This window comes from Molothrus aeneus, chromosome 1 (assembly GCF_037042795.1).
Source record: "Molothrus aeneus isolate 106 chromosome 1, BPBGC_Maene_1.0, whole genome shotgun sequence".
Taxonomy (NCBI): Eukaryota; Metazoa; Chordata; class Aves; order Passeriformes; family Icteridae; genus Molothrus; species Molothrus aeneus.
In genome coordinates this window covers 64,563,043-64,579,268 of record NC_089646.1, presented here as the reverse complement: position 1 = coordinate 64,579,268, position 16,226 = coordinate 64,563,043, and the positions used below count along the sequence as shown (strand labels likewise).

The window sequence follows — 16,226 nt, the reverse complement described above, 5'->3', positions numbered from 1 at the left end:
TTCTTGGGACCTGTTGTCACCTTATTGTCTGAAGGTCTCACCTCTCTGCCAGTCTCTCTGCATGGTATGTTAAAATTCTTAGGGTCCCACCATGTTTTTCTACTGCCCCAAATCCCTGCTGGTCACAGCTTTATCCCTGTGTGCTCCTACTTTTATGTCTTTTTGTGTGTATACAATGTGTTTCCAACCTCCTGATCCCTAGGAAAAGGGAATCGTGTCATGGAGCCAATAAAGAAGTTGGATAAATTTAATAATATAATAATAGTAAGTTAAATTTGATAGACTCATGATAATGTGAATGTGCTTGAATTTAGTGACTGGCTCATTACTAACTTGCCTCTTCCTGCTTCTTCTCACCTGTTTCTTCTAATTAGTGTGTTGTTACACACAGATGAGATACCTTTTCCCAGGTGAGACAGGTAGTAGCAAGACTCAGCTGTGCTCCATTATAAATCATTTACTTCTGCTCTCAAAAAAGACATTTGCAGGGAACAGAGGAGCTCTTCATATTTGCAAGCCAGAGCCAGATTGATTCATTGATGCAGCTGTAAGTTACCAAGACTCAGTGACAGTGTCCTCCTCAGTACAATTGTTTGTTCTGTCTATTGCAGTTATTTTCTTCAGCAGTAGCCCTGGCTCAGCATCTAAAGGTGAGGGCTGAGGGTGTCTGTACCTCCCTGGCTTTCAAAACTCAGGCAATCCTTTTCAGTCTGTTTCTTTGTGGTTTGGTGAGCAGTTTCTGGGGGGAAAAATGATGTGATGTGTTGTGGCGTTTTAGTCAGTTCCTCTTCCCTAATCTAGAACAAAATCCAAAATGTGCAATGCTCTGTATTGAGGGATGGAAGTAGGTATTTGTCAAAAACATGCAGCAGTTCTTTCTGTCTTTCTACCCCAAATGTGATCAGAAGATTACTCCAGTTGTCACTGAATTTAGTCAATTTGTTCTGGTGTCCATGGACTGTGAATCTTTTGCTGTAGGAACAAAAAAAGACAGCTCCAGAAGTTTCCTCTCTTGTGAATATTTTTAGAGTATTCTTCCAGGCTTTCAGCAAAAAAAACCCTGGACTTGTAATGTCTCTGAGATGGATATAAGACCCACTGTACTGCAGTTAATCATATTTGGTAGTAGGTTGTACATAAACTGTCTACATTAGCTTGATCTATTAAAAAGTAGAGAGTTTTAGGTGATAAAACAAACACTGGAAAAATACACAGCAGAATTAGATGACCTGTTTCTTTGCTTTAGCAGAAGGCTTCATGTCTTTCACTGTAAAATCACCCACTTTCTCATTTCCAATTTTTTTCCAGCCTAGCTGGGGGTTTCTTCTATGTCTTTCCCAGAGCATCTCTCTGTAGAGACATTAAAAGCTTTCAGCAGGGTATATTTTGTTGTTGGGGTGACACTTTGCTGCGTGCCTTCTGCCTTGTTGTTTCATGCTTGGAGATGATGGACTCCAATACCAGTATAAGCCTAGAAGTAATGATGTGTTAATAACCTCAGTACGCACTAATGAGGGAGTGTTGCCTGCAGCGAGAATTCCCCTTTGCTGGTGAGTGATGTATCTGTGGAGCTTGCTATGTTGCTGTTCACCCAGTAGACATGGGGATGGGGTAATGAGGTCCTGAGGATTTAGAGAAGTTACTTTATCACTGCTGAAGAGATTTAAGAATGGTTTTGTTAAAGCTTAGTAATCATAACACTGGTCTCTGCTGCATACAAATGAGCAACCCAATCCTACAACCCTGCTGCTGAGGGCAGCACTTAGTCCTGGAAGATGTAGTGATTATGTGATTAGCCAGGAGGCTGAATTCTGCCGTTTTCTATGTGAGGTTTAGCAGTGTTAAACCTACACCGAGGACCTAGAGTTGAGGTAATCACTATCCTGTTACAAGTTTCCTGAGTTATCTGCTCCTCAGCCTTTTATTGCCATAAATAACTCTAGAAGTCAGGCCTCACTGCCAGAAGTGTTAAGTGCTGCAAATAGTAGAGAAGATGACTCATGAAGTGAGATGAAGGTGGAGCATGAATCAGTAGGAAGAAAACTGATATACAAAGGAGACATTCTGAATGCAGATGACACAAAAAGTCTGAACAAAGCAATGTTCAATCATCATAAAAATGAATCAAAAGGGTTTTTTGTAAAAAAAAAAAAAAAAGAAACTCTTCTATTTAATGAGAGAGATTATTCCAGTGAAAGCACAAAGGTGTTGCACACTGACCATGTTATTCCTTACTGAAGATAAACTGTAGACTGCATATAAAGAGATGGTTGGAAAATTCTTCCCAATGTCCATACAAAGCAGAGTATTCAGCAAGCAGGTTGCTTTCCAGATTGTTCTGTGTCTATACAAGCTAAGAAAAGAACTTGTCTTTGAGCTAAACAGTTTTGGAGATCAAGAGTCCTTGTAGCTTCAATGAACCCACACTGAAAGCTAACAGCAAAAGAAGCACTAAAATAACCTGAGCACATTCCTTGTAAATGATAACTCATGATAAGGAGATTAAATTCCCACAGACTGTTCCATTTGAAATGACAGCTTTTGGTGCTTTTGCTTACCCTCCAAAAGCTTGTACATGTAAGAGTGCCTTTAAAAGCAGACTTGGGAAAAAAGGTACCTGATAGATGACATCCTACAGCTGTTAGTGCACTAAAGCATCCTGTTCTGCCTATAATTCAACTCCTGCCACTTCTGGGAGAAGGGGTGTCTATTAAGGGTTCCATGTAACTCCTCAGAGGTGAGAATTAAATATTTTCATGTTGACATCACAATGGTACTTTAGGCATTAGAAAAGGCTTCCTTGTTAAGGGGATGGTCAGGCCTTGGAACAGGCTGCCCAGGGAAGTGGTCATGGCACTAGGCCAGTCAGGGTTCAAGAAGCATCTGAATGGCACTTAGTCATGTGGTCCAGTTTTTGGTAGTCCTGCAAAAAGCAGGAAGTTTGACTCAATGATTTTTATGGATCTCTTCCAACTTGAGATATCCCATGATAAGCAATCTCTTTGAAGCAACAAAGGGTTAAAGAGATTCCCCCTGCCCCCAATTTCCAGCAGTTGCTAAAATGTAATAACGGAAAGAAGACTAGATATCTATGTCTTAGGTGAAAGCTGTCTCTGCTAGCATTTTTAATAAGAACCACTGTGAAAATTGTAGAGGTTGATTTATCCTCCATACATGGTGTGTATGGCTTGGCTTTGTGATGCTAGATCAATAAAATGTTGCTCTCAAAGGTGCTGCTCCTTTAGGGCAGTAATGCTTAGAGAAAGAAGTGTAACAAGACATCCTAACTTGTACTGCTTTGAGTTCCTTTGTTCAAGATAAAGTAAGGGATGGTTGGAAGACAAAAGCTTCTAATGTGGCTGTTTCACAGTATTGGCTGTGGCAGGAAATCTGGAGAAGATGGGTGATGCTGCCAAGGCTTAAGGGAGGCAGATACTTATGTGAAGCAGAACTATGCACACAAAGGGAAAGCTCTAGCAAGGTTCTCTCCCGAGTATTACTGTAAAAATAATCTCAAACCTGGTTGTACTCATCTTTTATAGTGTTGTGATGTGTTAATGTGTGTAATAACCTGTGTGTTAATGAGCAAAATTCAGAGCTGCATGTTATAATTTGCAGTATGTCTGGGTACTGCACCTTTTCTACTGTGTCTCTGTTTGATCTGCCTATTCATAGGAAATCTGCTGGATTTGAGCTTTAATGGAGTAAGTTATTCTCAAGGAAGGCAGCACAAGCTGCGTTTTCTGTTGCTGCTAAGGGAGAGCTAATAGTTAACAGCTACTGATAGAGATTTATGTTTTCACTTGTAGGCTACCCAGCAGTGGGCCCAGCTCAAATATAAAGTATTGCTTGGAAAAGTTGGCTTTGTTGGCAAAAAATATGAAGTTCATTTTAAAAGCTGTACTCATTTTAAGACTGAAAAAAGTGCCTTCTTCCTGTTGGGAGAATAGAAATTCTCTAAGGAGAAATAGCAAAGACTGAGTTCCTGTCAATAAAAGAGTGTGTGTAATTTAATACCAGGCAGCTTTTTAATACAATAGGAGAAAAAGAGCAGACAATTGCCTCTGTTATGAAGGGGAAAAATACAAAAACCTGCCTGCAGTATGTTACCTAAATTTAGCCACAGAGGGACCAATCCTCTTGGATACTCAAAAATCTGAGTGAAGTAAAGGCTATAGAGAAGCTGTACTTGGTGACCCTCTATCCCCGTTTTCCAAAGTGCTGGTAATAGGAGATGCGTTAGGCAGCACCAGTGGCCAGACTGTAACACAGCCCTTGCTTGTTTAGTCCTTTTTTATTGCAGAATCACAGAATATCAAAGTTTCTGTGAAATTTTCTTTTCAATAATGTAAGTGGCTGAGGTTAGAGATCTGTGAATGGCTTCCCTCAAATGATAAAGCTACCCAGAATCATCCTGGGTTCAAGCTTGAATTGCTGCAGTGTTCAAGCAGTGGTGGGACCATGCTTTGAACAATGCATATCCATAAAGGTGTTAAACTCCTTACAGATGTCCTGCAGACCCTCTCTTTCTTGACATCTGTACTCAAAAGCCTATCTAGAAGAGGCATCTGATCCTCAGCACAATGCTTGACAACAAAATAAAAAACTTGAGTTCAGAAGCCAAAATAAGCCATGAATGCAAAGAAAATGGACACTAGCTTCTTAGTCAAATACCAGTTCTAGATTTTTTTTTAAATCAATTTTGTAAAGGTTGCTTAGGTTGAGATCAAATATGAACTGTAGATTTCTCAGAAGTGTTGCTATTAGAGATTTCTGATGTCTTAACTTAAGTTTCATTTTAAGTCCTGATAGCAACTTTTCTTCTAGTTTCATGGGCCTGAGAAACAAGCTCGTATCCCTTACTGGTATGCCCTTCCAGTGAGTTTTTCAAAGAGCAGGTTATTTAGTACTGTTATTACCTTTGTCCGCATTTGAAACAAGCCCAGAAACTGTAAACAACTGGAAACTATTGCCAACTTCTGTTGTGTTAACACTCCTACAACACAGTTCTCTGTTAAACAACTTGCTTCTAAACGTCTTAGAGGACAAATGTGTGGATGCTTTTAGCATGCAAAAGCTGCATCTCAGGGTGCTCACAGCAGAGCCAGAGCTGTAGCAGGAGTCCAGTTTCATATGACACTTACCTTGGTCTCATATGCTTCTACAGTTCTGGCAGTGGTACTTTGACTCTTGATTACTCCCTGCATCCTCAGCTCCTCAAGAATGATGATTTTTGCCTCTCTGTTTCCTCTAAGGGTCATGATTTACTGATGAACTCATTGGTGAGCAGTGTGTTGTCAAAAGATGTAAACATTAAAGCACAATACTTGTGTACAGCACTTGGTGTTCAAGCAAAGCTTCAGGATGTATTTCCAATGCCAGAGTTTTTGTTTAAGAGGTTGCATAGACTGAGACTGTCCAGTGGAGAAGGCCAGCTGGAGCCTCTCTTCACCACTTTAAGTTTGCAGTAAATATTTTAGTGGCTTGAAGAATGGTGCAGGTGCCAAGTCCAGTTACACCCAGAGAGGTATGTTCTGGAAAGCATGGAAGCTTATGCTGAAGACCCGTGAAGCCAATTTTTAAGGATGTTCCCAAAAGAGTCCATAGGAGCTCCTGATAGTTTGAATTCTTAGGGGTTTTGTGATCTGGTTGGAGAAAGCCAGGCTAGGATGGTGTAGTACAAGTCTACTAATGAGCCGTGTTGTAAAGATCACTGTTTGTCTGTTAAATACACCCAAATGTTCATGCATTTCTGTGGTATGTGATTTTTGTTGTAACAGCATTGCTACATTTGAGTCTGATCATAAGCATTTCAACAATTATATGTTTATAGACAGCATTAGGACTAAAACCCAAGTTATCAAATAACTCTTCTGAGTATCTATTTAGTTTCCACATATTAGACATGAATAAACAATGAGCAACTTTAGGGCCAAGACCCATTGTGTTCTGAAGCCCTCAGCTGACTGTTCTACCATCTGCCCAATCTCTACTGGCAGAAGTGAGAGCTCTTGTATGAAAAATGCTTGGACCAAATCAAAATTGCAGATATTTGACATCTGCTAGTCTTCATAAGCAGAGGGAGTATGACAACGTTGTCTTGTTTTTTAGTTGTAAAACAAAAATACAGAACATCTACCACCCTGAAGCTGACTCTGCTCCTAAAATAACCAAACCAGTTACCCAAAAAGCACTGGGGTTCAGCTGTCAGTCAGAACATGCAAATGTCAGAAGCCAGTATACAGCAAAATGCACCCTGGCAAAAAATAAAAGCAGGATGAGTGGGCAACGCTGTCAAGTGATGTGAATTTGTATTGGTTTTACTAATCCATTCAGGAGAAAAATGTGGTTGAAGTGTCTTGGTATGGTATGTCTTTTTTTGGTGTTGGAAAAAGAAGATTGAAGCATGATCTCAAAACTTTCTGTTTAGAAATTTCCTGTGAAGTTATCCTTTAGAAAGTGGGAGGAAAGCGAGGTTAAAATTAAATGAAACCATTTCAGAACAAGCAAATAATTTTGTTCAATATGAAATAAAATCCTTTCATTACATCCTTCTGTGGTATTGGGAGTTAAGTCTTTTTTAATGATTAGCAAACACCACTTTTTTTTGTGTTCTATTTGAAATACTTTATTACAACTTTTGTTTATTATAGAGAGTAAACAACCACTGTAGATACTCCATTTAGCATGTTTGTGAAACATAACATGTTCACAGCACTTGAAAAATACAAGAGGTAAACTTTGAAATAAAGGGGCTCAGATAAACCAAAAAATGGTCCTGCTTCTCCATTAGCAACTCTTACTGCAATGGTATCCTAACATTAGAGAAAAGTTTGGGTTTAAGTTCTCACTTGCATTTGAAAGAAAAAGTTCTTTGCACACATTTGCTTGTTGCCATGATGATTTCTGGAGTTTTTTGGGTTTTTTTTCCTATTATACCCGGCTTTGCAACCTCTGGTTGCAAATATGAAGAAATAAAAGGATATTTACTTACTGTCTCTACCTGCTGCTTGTCAGGGCATTGTATTGGCTGTGGTAAAAACTGGTTCATTGTAACATCAGACTGAGAGCCCTCCTGTGGGCAACCTCCCTTCCCAATGTACTGTAATCCCAGTTAGAGAGGGTCCCCTTGTACCCCTGGGGACAAGGCTGGGTTTGTCCTCTTGGTCTGTTCTGGGCATCTTCCAAGAAAAGTATTGACCCTGCTTCCTCTTCTGGTAGTGAGGGTTGAGTCATGCAGAAGAACATCATCGTCATCATCAGCTACTTTGTGTTACTGTGGCATGGCTTTATACCAGTGCTAAGAGCTCAGTCTGCATGGTGTCACAGCATGAACGATTCCTAGTGTGGAAGTTGGCTGTAGCAATAGACCTTTGAGATTATTTCCTCCTAGATCTGTGTTTGTTAAGCTGTTATGAACTTCTGTTATTGTTAACCTGTGCTTGGGTTATCTGAAAAGAAGTAAATCTTCATGGTGGTTCCTTGGGGAAGATTTCCTCACTTGTCTCATCAAGTTTGGCTCGATCCTTGAAGTCCCTTTTAGTCAAGCTGCCCCAGCCTGTGAGGCTCTGTCTCTGTTCCATCAATGCTGTCATTTCTAGTCTACAGCAAGACGAAGAAACAAATGTGAAAAGCTCCTTGGGCTTCTAAAGGTGTAAGGAACTCTCTAGAGTAGTCCTATAGAATTGTGAGGTTCAGAGTACAGTGGAAGGCAGAGGCATTCCTGATACCTTATCCATGTTCTGTCACAGGTGGATGGTGAGGGAAGGTCTCTTGGACCATTTCAAAATTAATTTTTTATTTTCCAATTTCAAAACAAAGCATAACTTTAAGCTTAAATGTGGCCACAGTCCATTTGACTGTATTGAGAGTATTGTTTCAGTACTTGAAGGGCCTTCTATGTGCGGAACATTGGTTAGAAATTTAAAACTGAGTTTTAAATTAGCACTAGGTAAGGTGTTAGCCTGTGCACCTTCTAAGCAATAGCTTTGAACCTCCTAATAATGGAGGATTAGAGCCTAGATGTAATTTGTCTCTTCTCTGTATGTTTGGGCTTAAGCCAACTCAACTTTGTAAGCTTCACAAAGTGCCTTCACATATATATCTTGCATACATAATATTTGCATCTATACAAGCCCCCTGCCTCAAAATAACTTTTTGAGGCAAAATCCACCTTGCTGCAGTGTTGTAATTCATCACTGGTGTGGGAGATAAGTGTCTATAATTGTATCTTTAATGAGGCAAGTGGGACAGACTGTGAAAATCAACTTTTCAGGTGCTGTGAAATCAGATCATGCCTGTGGCCAAATGGTGAATCTGCTTTCCCTGTAGCAGGATTGTATTGAGCTGAGTGAGTGATAGCCTTTCTCCTTAAGAGAAAGGCTCCCTGACAGAGCTAGGGCTACCCCCAACATCAGCAAAACTATGTCCCTGTGTGCCCATGTCCTCCTGGTACACTCGTGTGCTAAGGCATCTGCTAATGTATTTCAGACAGAGTCCATGGGGAAGAGGTCACCCCCTGGCTTTTGGCTCCCTGGTTGTTCTGCAGGCCCTCAGAAGGCAGCTCTGCCACTGCAGCCTGGATAGAAATATTGTAGCCCATGGTGAAATTGTGACCATCTGCTCCTTGCTGCAAGTCTGGGGAGTAGGAATGCCCAATTCTCTTCCTTGAGAGCCTGGTTATTTGTTATCACCATGGAGTCTAACTGTTGCCAGGGCCTGTTTCTACAATAAATAACTCCACATACACAAAGCTTTCTACTTATGTCCTGGCAGACATAAGACAGACAGACATCATTGTCCTTGTTCAGACACTCCTCTCAGAAGATGAGAGGGAGGATGTTTCATCTGTGGAGCTGGGATGCTGGTCTTGGTGTCCCAAGTCTCTATAGGGCATTCAGGGTGTTAGCAAACCTCCTGTGGGAACTCAAGCTGTTGGATGAACAAGATACTGTCATGTAAAATACACACATTTCAATGTCTGGTTGAATTTGTTAAGTATACTTCAACACCACCATTATTAGCCATGGAAAAAGATCAGTTCTAAATTTGGAATTTCAGGCAAGCTTCTAAATGGGAGAAAATGTCATTGGGAGACAGGGACAGGCTAGGGAGAATGTTTTAAGCATCCTTTGAGATCATTGTACAATTTCTTGATTACTGTTTGAGCCTGTTCACATCCTTAGAAGTAGATGTCTGTAGGAGATTTTAAAAAAGAAAAAAGCAGCCATAGTTTATGCTTTCAAGAGGTTGTTATAAAAGACAGCAGAGAAATGTTAAGACAGTGCTGTCAGTTGAAGATCATGTCTTGGGTCAGTTGTGCTGACATCATCAGCTAGTTATAGTTAGAAGAAAGAGAATATTTTTCCCCCAAATATTTACATGAAACAGACTCTTTGTATGAACTAAGGATTCAAAACCTTTTGAAGGGGAGCAAAAGCTCAAATAATTGCTAATAACAATGGAGTTTGGGTTTTTTTAAACTTCCTGGGACTCTGGTAACAAATGAATATCACTTTATGACCTTACTCTGACTTGTGGCAACATTTCTTTAAAACTTGTCATATTTTCAGTGTATTTATGAGAAACTGAGATGTTTACATGACTAATGTCCCTTTTAAACAGTAAGGCCAGTGGACTTTCAGAATCCAATGAACCCCACTGCTGAGACAGTGTGACTCCAGCCTAAGCGATCGCTCTGGCCGGCTGGCTGCAGGCAGCCTTCTGCATTCCTCTTGCCTCCAGTCCAAGCTCTCAGCTGCTCTGCCTGGAAAGCTGAATAAACTCATTTGCATGGCAGGGAGCCCGAAGTGATCTTCCCTGCCCCAGTGCGCCCTGCCTGACTGTGCAGCACTGCCCTAAGGTTCCTGTAGGGCTCCCAGGTTCTCTCTAGGCAGCGCCTCTGCCGAGCCCGGAGCACGTGGGGGGGGGGGCTGTGCCTGGCGCTGCAGGGCGGGCTCAAATGTGCACCTGCTGGCTCTCGAGAAACTGCTGTCTTCCAAAACATCTTGTTCTTTTCTCATCCCTGATCAACAGGGACTTGACTCTTGTGTTCAGTCTGAATTCACACAGAATGCAAGTCAAGTAACCTTTCGGTGTGTGGGTATTTTGTTGTTGCCGCTGTTCTGTTTTCTCTCTAGCAGATGTTTGCATATTGCACGAGGTAATGCTGAAATGTGATTGATGCTTGATGTCGGGCAGAACAGGATGTACAGGTTGAGCTTCTTGTTTGCATTTCTGATTAAATGCTTACTGTGATGGTGCAGTTCTAAAACTTGGTTTTAAGTAAATAGTAGATGAAATTTTAATCTTTCAAAGAGGTGACTTTTATTTGTTCCTTCAAACACAGATAAGATGATAAAATGGAAATAACATCACTTATCAAAGTAAGAAAATTGATTAAATGCTAAATCATAGGCTGTAGCATAATCAAAAACTAGGTAAGCTTTATGATTTATGCTTTACAAATTGATTATTGGCACATAAAAGAGAAGACAAGGGATAGTTTGAAGAAGTAAGTATACATGGGATGTAACAAGGGGCATGAAATTGGCCCTCATTAATATTTATGGCAAAGAACTTTCTCAGATCTCGACAAGATTTGTGCACTTAGAGCCTGAACTTTTAATATCTGATGCACAAGATTCAACTGACATGGTGAACGGTATGTTTTTGAACAATCAGAGCTAGAGGCTTTCAAGAGCAGACTGCTCTCATGCTGATGCTGACTGATGATAGAAAATCCTTTCTGATTCTAGCAGCTTTTCATTAATATGTAACATTAAAAATAAGCAAGTTTCAGTACAGTCAAGGCAGCAGGATGTGTGCTACGTGAAAAAATACCAGATTTTCATAAACACAAATTAAGACATTTCCCTTTAAGAAAACCCATGGAATGGATCCCGTGTGAAGCACAACATGGAAACTGGAGAGAAAGAGGAGCTGTGAGAAGACCAGTAATGGTGGGAAAGGGGAAAAAAGTGCAGGTCTCTCCATGCTTTGTCTTAGGAGAATGGAAACAAAAGCCAGTCACAGGGATGTGCATGTTGGGGAATAATCACTACAAAATCAGAAAGCTGTTTCTATAATTGCTAGTGGTATGTGGAGGAAATTGAATTGTATGATTATTTTAAAATGAGGAGAGTTGTTTTCAAAACTTCCAAATCTGAAGCTGTTTGATGGCTTGCAGGATGCTTGGGAAAACTAAATGGGAGGGAGGACATCTTGGCATCTGTGACCTTATCAGCTGTCTCTGATTTATGCACCTAAATTAGTGAGCTGCTGCAGAGAGGGGAGAAAAGTACTCTCCATGGAATGGCATTTCTGATACACAGCAAGGCTTTGCTGGTCCTGCTTAAGTGAATGATTTCCCATTTAATATCGCCACCCTGACATATATGCAGATAAAAAACATTCTTCTAAGGTTTGGAAGCTGACTGCAGTTATTAACGAAGGAAAGGTTGGCTGGTTTGAAAGGGAGGGGCAAATTTCTGAGATTCTTAGTCTGGTAATAGTCCTGCTGACTTTGAAGAATAGAAGGTGATGGTGGATTTTTCAGGGACTTTGAGTAACCATATTTCTCTTTGAAAACAGGAGTGAATAGTCAGGTGGCTAAAGAGGAAGTGCCCTGACAACTAGTGAGCACAAGTAGTCATTTGGAGGGGAGTTTGAAGCCAAAAAGACTGCAAAACTGCAGCCCATACTGTGCCTGAAGAAGGAAAAGGGTGCTCATTTTCTCTGTGCTCTGGTGACTCCCCCTGGGGTGCTATTACAGCCCCGAGGAGGAAGCTTGGGGACATGGGTGATGGAGTAGAGGGGGAAAAGTCTACCCTGGGAGAGGGGGGCTGAAGCTGGGTTTGAGTCCAAGGCTGTTGGGGGCAGTAGGCAAAAAAATGAGCTGGCTTGTGGAATAAGCGGAAGGAAGGGCTAGAGAGAGAGATGAGGAGGTAGGCTTGGATGCATGGGATGACTGGAAACCAAAGGTGTCAGACATGGACCAAACCTAAGAATTTTTGCAAGTCAAAGCCTCTACAGACTGTACAAGAACTGCTGCACTTCAGTGACTGGCTGCTTAGCTAAATCCAAACAGGCCTTCACACACAGGCACTAGAGGATGTTTCTTTCCCTGTGGTTTTCTTCCATTCTTAATTTAAAATTTTACATGGGTAGTGGTAGATCAATATGTGAGTGCTTCCATCTCTGTCTCATGCATGTCTTGTTAGGCTCTAGGTACTCCCAGATGGACTAAACAGCTTGCAGAGCTGACCTTTAATGCAGAGCATGATTTTTGACAGATAGCTTAATATTTGTAAGACTGGGATGATGGCTAAAATGGTGGCTGTAGTCAGTGGAGACCTGACTTGGTTGTGCTTTGCTAAACCAGCTCCATGGCTGGCTCTCTTGTGTGTGTGTTGTATTTCAGTGCTGTATGTGATCCAAATGCTGTACGTAATCTCTCCATGGTGACTGCACAGTATTTGTTTCTATTTAGGGAGAGAAAGAGGTCTGGGTTTTCTGCCAGAATTCCCACTCAGGTAATTACACTTCTGCCTGCAGAATTTCCCTGTAGCTTCAATTGTAGTAGCTGTTCTTTGCTCCCGCTACTAAAAAGTGTGAACATAGACCTGCTGCTGTGTTTTGGGAACACAGCAGTGCCTGCTTGGCTCAGGCAAGTGAAGTGACCCTGCTATGCACCCTTTATGCTAGACTTGCCCCTAGTAAAAACTGCTGCATCCAGTCATGCCACTCTGCAGCTCTCATCTTTCTGAGCCTGACTTTGGCATAGCAAGTTGGTCTTGATAGTGAGACAGCCAGCTGGAAGCCAATGAAAAGATGATTAAGAGCCAAGAGAAAGCCATATGGAGAGAGAGAGAGAGGGATTTCTCTTTACAGAGTTATAAGTAAAAGTGTTTATGTCTTTGGATCCCTCTAGCTGTTTTTTTTCCCCTTATTTGCATCAGTTTTATGGGTGGGAAGTAGTTGCAGTTGATTAGCAAATGCTACCAAATCGCTTTAGCTAGAACAAATGTTGTAAACAGTAGATATTTTGGACAGCTCTGTCAATATTAAAAATCAACATGCCAACATTGTAATGGTAATAGCACATATGTCATCATTATTATGTTAATGTTAACTCCAATACTAGATACGATATCAACATAATATAAAAAAATATTGTTTTGCAAAATAAGAGATACTAAATGAAGGGCCTCTTGCTTCAAATTGACATAATGCAGGGATTTTTTTTCCGATCTTAAGACAGCAGAGCTAATAAAGTCCATCGCAGTCTGAAAACTCTTCAGCAGTTGCTGAATTATCTTTGAAGTCAAAGTAAACACATACTGTGTTCACTCAGAGCCTTATACAGAGATTTCAAACAGAGGATGTCCAACATTAATAAGTTAAGACTCATCAAACATAGCGTAGATAGTAAACAGAACCAAGACAATTGAAGCAAATTCTTGATTCATGGAATTCATTCTTTCACTTCACAGAATGTTCACATGCAGATTGTGTTCTCTAGAATGCAGTTCTTATTCAGATTTACTAAATGAATGTTATGGTGAGTGTGTGGGTTTAAAGAAAAAAATTCTGTTAACTAATTCTGTATAGATCATATCCTCAAGATTCAAGCTGTTTCACATATGTTATTGTTTCAGCTTCCCTGACTGACTGAATGTTATTCAAGTGAATAGCACTGAAACCCTGCTTGAATTGCTACTAGGAGTCAGGGTGCTTAAAGTGTTTTCTTTGGAGTTGTAAGTTTCTCATGAACATGGAACGGTTTAAGAAAAGGCTGACAAATAGGAAATGGGAATTTCTGTTAAAACTTGCTGCTCACCTTCCTGTCCAGCAAATAAAAGTTAATTCTGCTTATTAGTTACTAGTAGAGTCAGGAACTGTGCTACGTAGTTGAGAGTAGGGGATGTAATGTTCAAGGCAACTTTTGCCCAGTTGCTCTTTTGAACAAGGATTCAGACTGGCTTCTCATGATTTTAGTTGTAATATGGTAAAGTACTAATTGTGTGTGTGTGTAGGTGGGGGCACGGGTATTTGACTGCAAGTTTTGATGGACTGATCTTCATGGTGTTCAGAACCTCTGTGTTGTGTCCCACCTTTGCATCCAATTCCTGCAGAACACAGCTTGCCTGAGGGGGGTACAAGAGCTTTTTCTTTCCCATCCAACTAGGAAAAAAACTTCATAAAGCTTAAGGGTGGTGGTTTTCTGAAATACATCTGCATCTCTCTGTATTCTTTTTCCCCCTCCCAGGCAACAGCAAAAAATTCCTGCTCCTCTCTCAAGTTGATCTCGATGAAAGCTGCTCATGGCTATTTTAGATCATTTTGCTTTCAGTCTGAATACACCAGGCCTTTTCCTTCTTGCTGAAATTGCCTATGAGTCTTTTGAATATGTCTACTGGTCTCAATGAGATGCTATTTGAATTTGTGGTTGTCACTGTTTTCTGTTAAAGCTTGTGTTTCTGCCACTGAAGAGTCCTTGCAGACTTCACACCATGCAGGTATGAAATAACTCGTAGTGGCATCTGTTCTCCAAAAATATTCAATGCACATTAATTGGGTGGGTTGGGAATAGTTCAGAAGTGTTGCATCAGTTTGGGCTGAGTTGGCCTTTTCCCCAGGCCTTTTCAGAACCATACTATTTTACCTGGATCACTTGATGCCAGGTTTGACATCAGATTTTAAGCCAATGAGTAAGTTCTCAAAGGTACAGTAGAAATTGCCAAGCTTTTACTCTTAAGCTGTTGAACTAAGCTGAAAATACACTTTCCTAAGGGAATACAGGAACCTGGAAGTGCAAACACAGGGGCAAACCAAAGTCCTATCAGAATAGGGAATGCTCTTAGAATCATAGAATGTTAAGGTTTGGAGGGGACCTTAAGGATTATTCAGTCCAAATACCCCTGCCATGGACAGGGACACCTCCCACTAGACCAGGTTGCCCAAGGCCTTATATAACCTGGCCTCAAACACTGTCAGGGTTGGGGCATCCACAGTTTCTCTGGGTAACTTGTTCCAGGGTCTCGCCATTCTCACGGTAAACAATTTTTCTTCCTAATCTCTAATCTGAATTCCCCCTCTTTCAATTTGTACCTATTAGTCCTTGTCCTATCACTACAGTTCCTGACAGAGAGTCCTTCTTTGGCTTCCCTGTAGATCCACTTCAAATACAGGAAGGTTTCTATGAGGTATCCACACAACCTTCTCTTACCCAGGCTGAACAGCCTCAACGTTTTCAGCCTTCAAAGGGCAGTCCTCTTATCAACTTTGTGGATTTGCTCCAACAGTTCCACGTCCTTCTTATTTCAGGGACCCCAGAGCTGGATGCAGCACTCTTAGTGAGGTCCTCACCAGAGCAGAGTGGAGGGGCAGAATCCCCTCCCTCACCCTGCTGGCCATTCTCCTTTGGATGCAGCCCAGGATTCTGTTGGGTTTCTGGGCTGTGAGCACACACTACTCTCATGTGAGTTTTTCCTCAACTACTACCCCCAAGTCTTTCTCTGCAGGGTTGCTCTCAATCACTGTTTTGCCCAACCTGCAGATGTGCCCACATGTGTGGTTGGAAGGATATGTAACAAGAGGATCTCTTGGCAATATTTCTCCAGTCCTGGGTACAAGCTACATGAGATGCTGTGCTAATGGAGAAGGAAGTGTGGATGTACAGATAGCTTCACCTCATCCCTAGGATAGGACTGTGGTTAGGGGCAAGTTATTCTGACGGGAATGAAATTGGCCTGTGATCTCAAGCACTTGTAGTTGCTGGAATGGACTAGGAATGTTCTAGACATCAGCCTTGCTCTGTTGTGAAGTGGTGCTAGAGGTCCTTTGGTGGGACAGGACAGCTCTGCTCCTGGAAAAGTGCAGTTCCAAGAGAGCACCACCAGGCTCTGAAGTGACCCAGGCTGATGGACAGCCCTGAAGCCTGGGTGAGCTGGTGTCCTTGCTTGTCCTGACTGCAGTTTGGGCTTCATGGAAGGACTCAGGGGAAATGCCGTTTGGAATCTACGTGTCTGGCATGCAGTCAAGCCAATCTTCCTTTGTAACTTTCTTACACTAGGGGTGAAGGAGATTTGTGAAGTTAATTAGACTCCAGATTTGAACATTCCTCCTGGGTGTTGGAAACTGGCATTCTCCTTTCAGCTTATATGCATATAAAGCTGCTTGCTACACATTGGACTTGGGATGCTCCTGGAATGAGAAATGGAGTG

At 41.4% G+C, this 16,226-nt stretch overlaps 1 protein-coding gene across 1 annotated transcript; it reads right to left on the bottom strand.

The window, feature by feature from the left end:
* Positions 1-469: 469 nt before the first annotated feature.
* On the bottom strand, positions 470-8,602 carry STMND1 (stathmin domain containing 1). Its single transcript, XM_066571894.1, is given in 8 exon segments — positions 470-556; positions 559-665; positions 668-797; positions 1,230-1,293; positions 1,295-1,350; positions 5,145-5,227; positions 5,230-5,326; positions 8,516-8,602. Coding segments are annotated over 8 exon segments (711 nt in total).
* Positions 8,603-16,226: the final 7,624 nt, after the last annotated feature.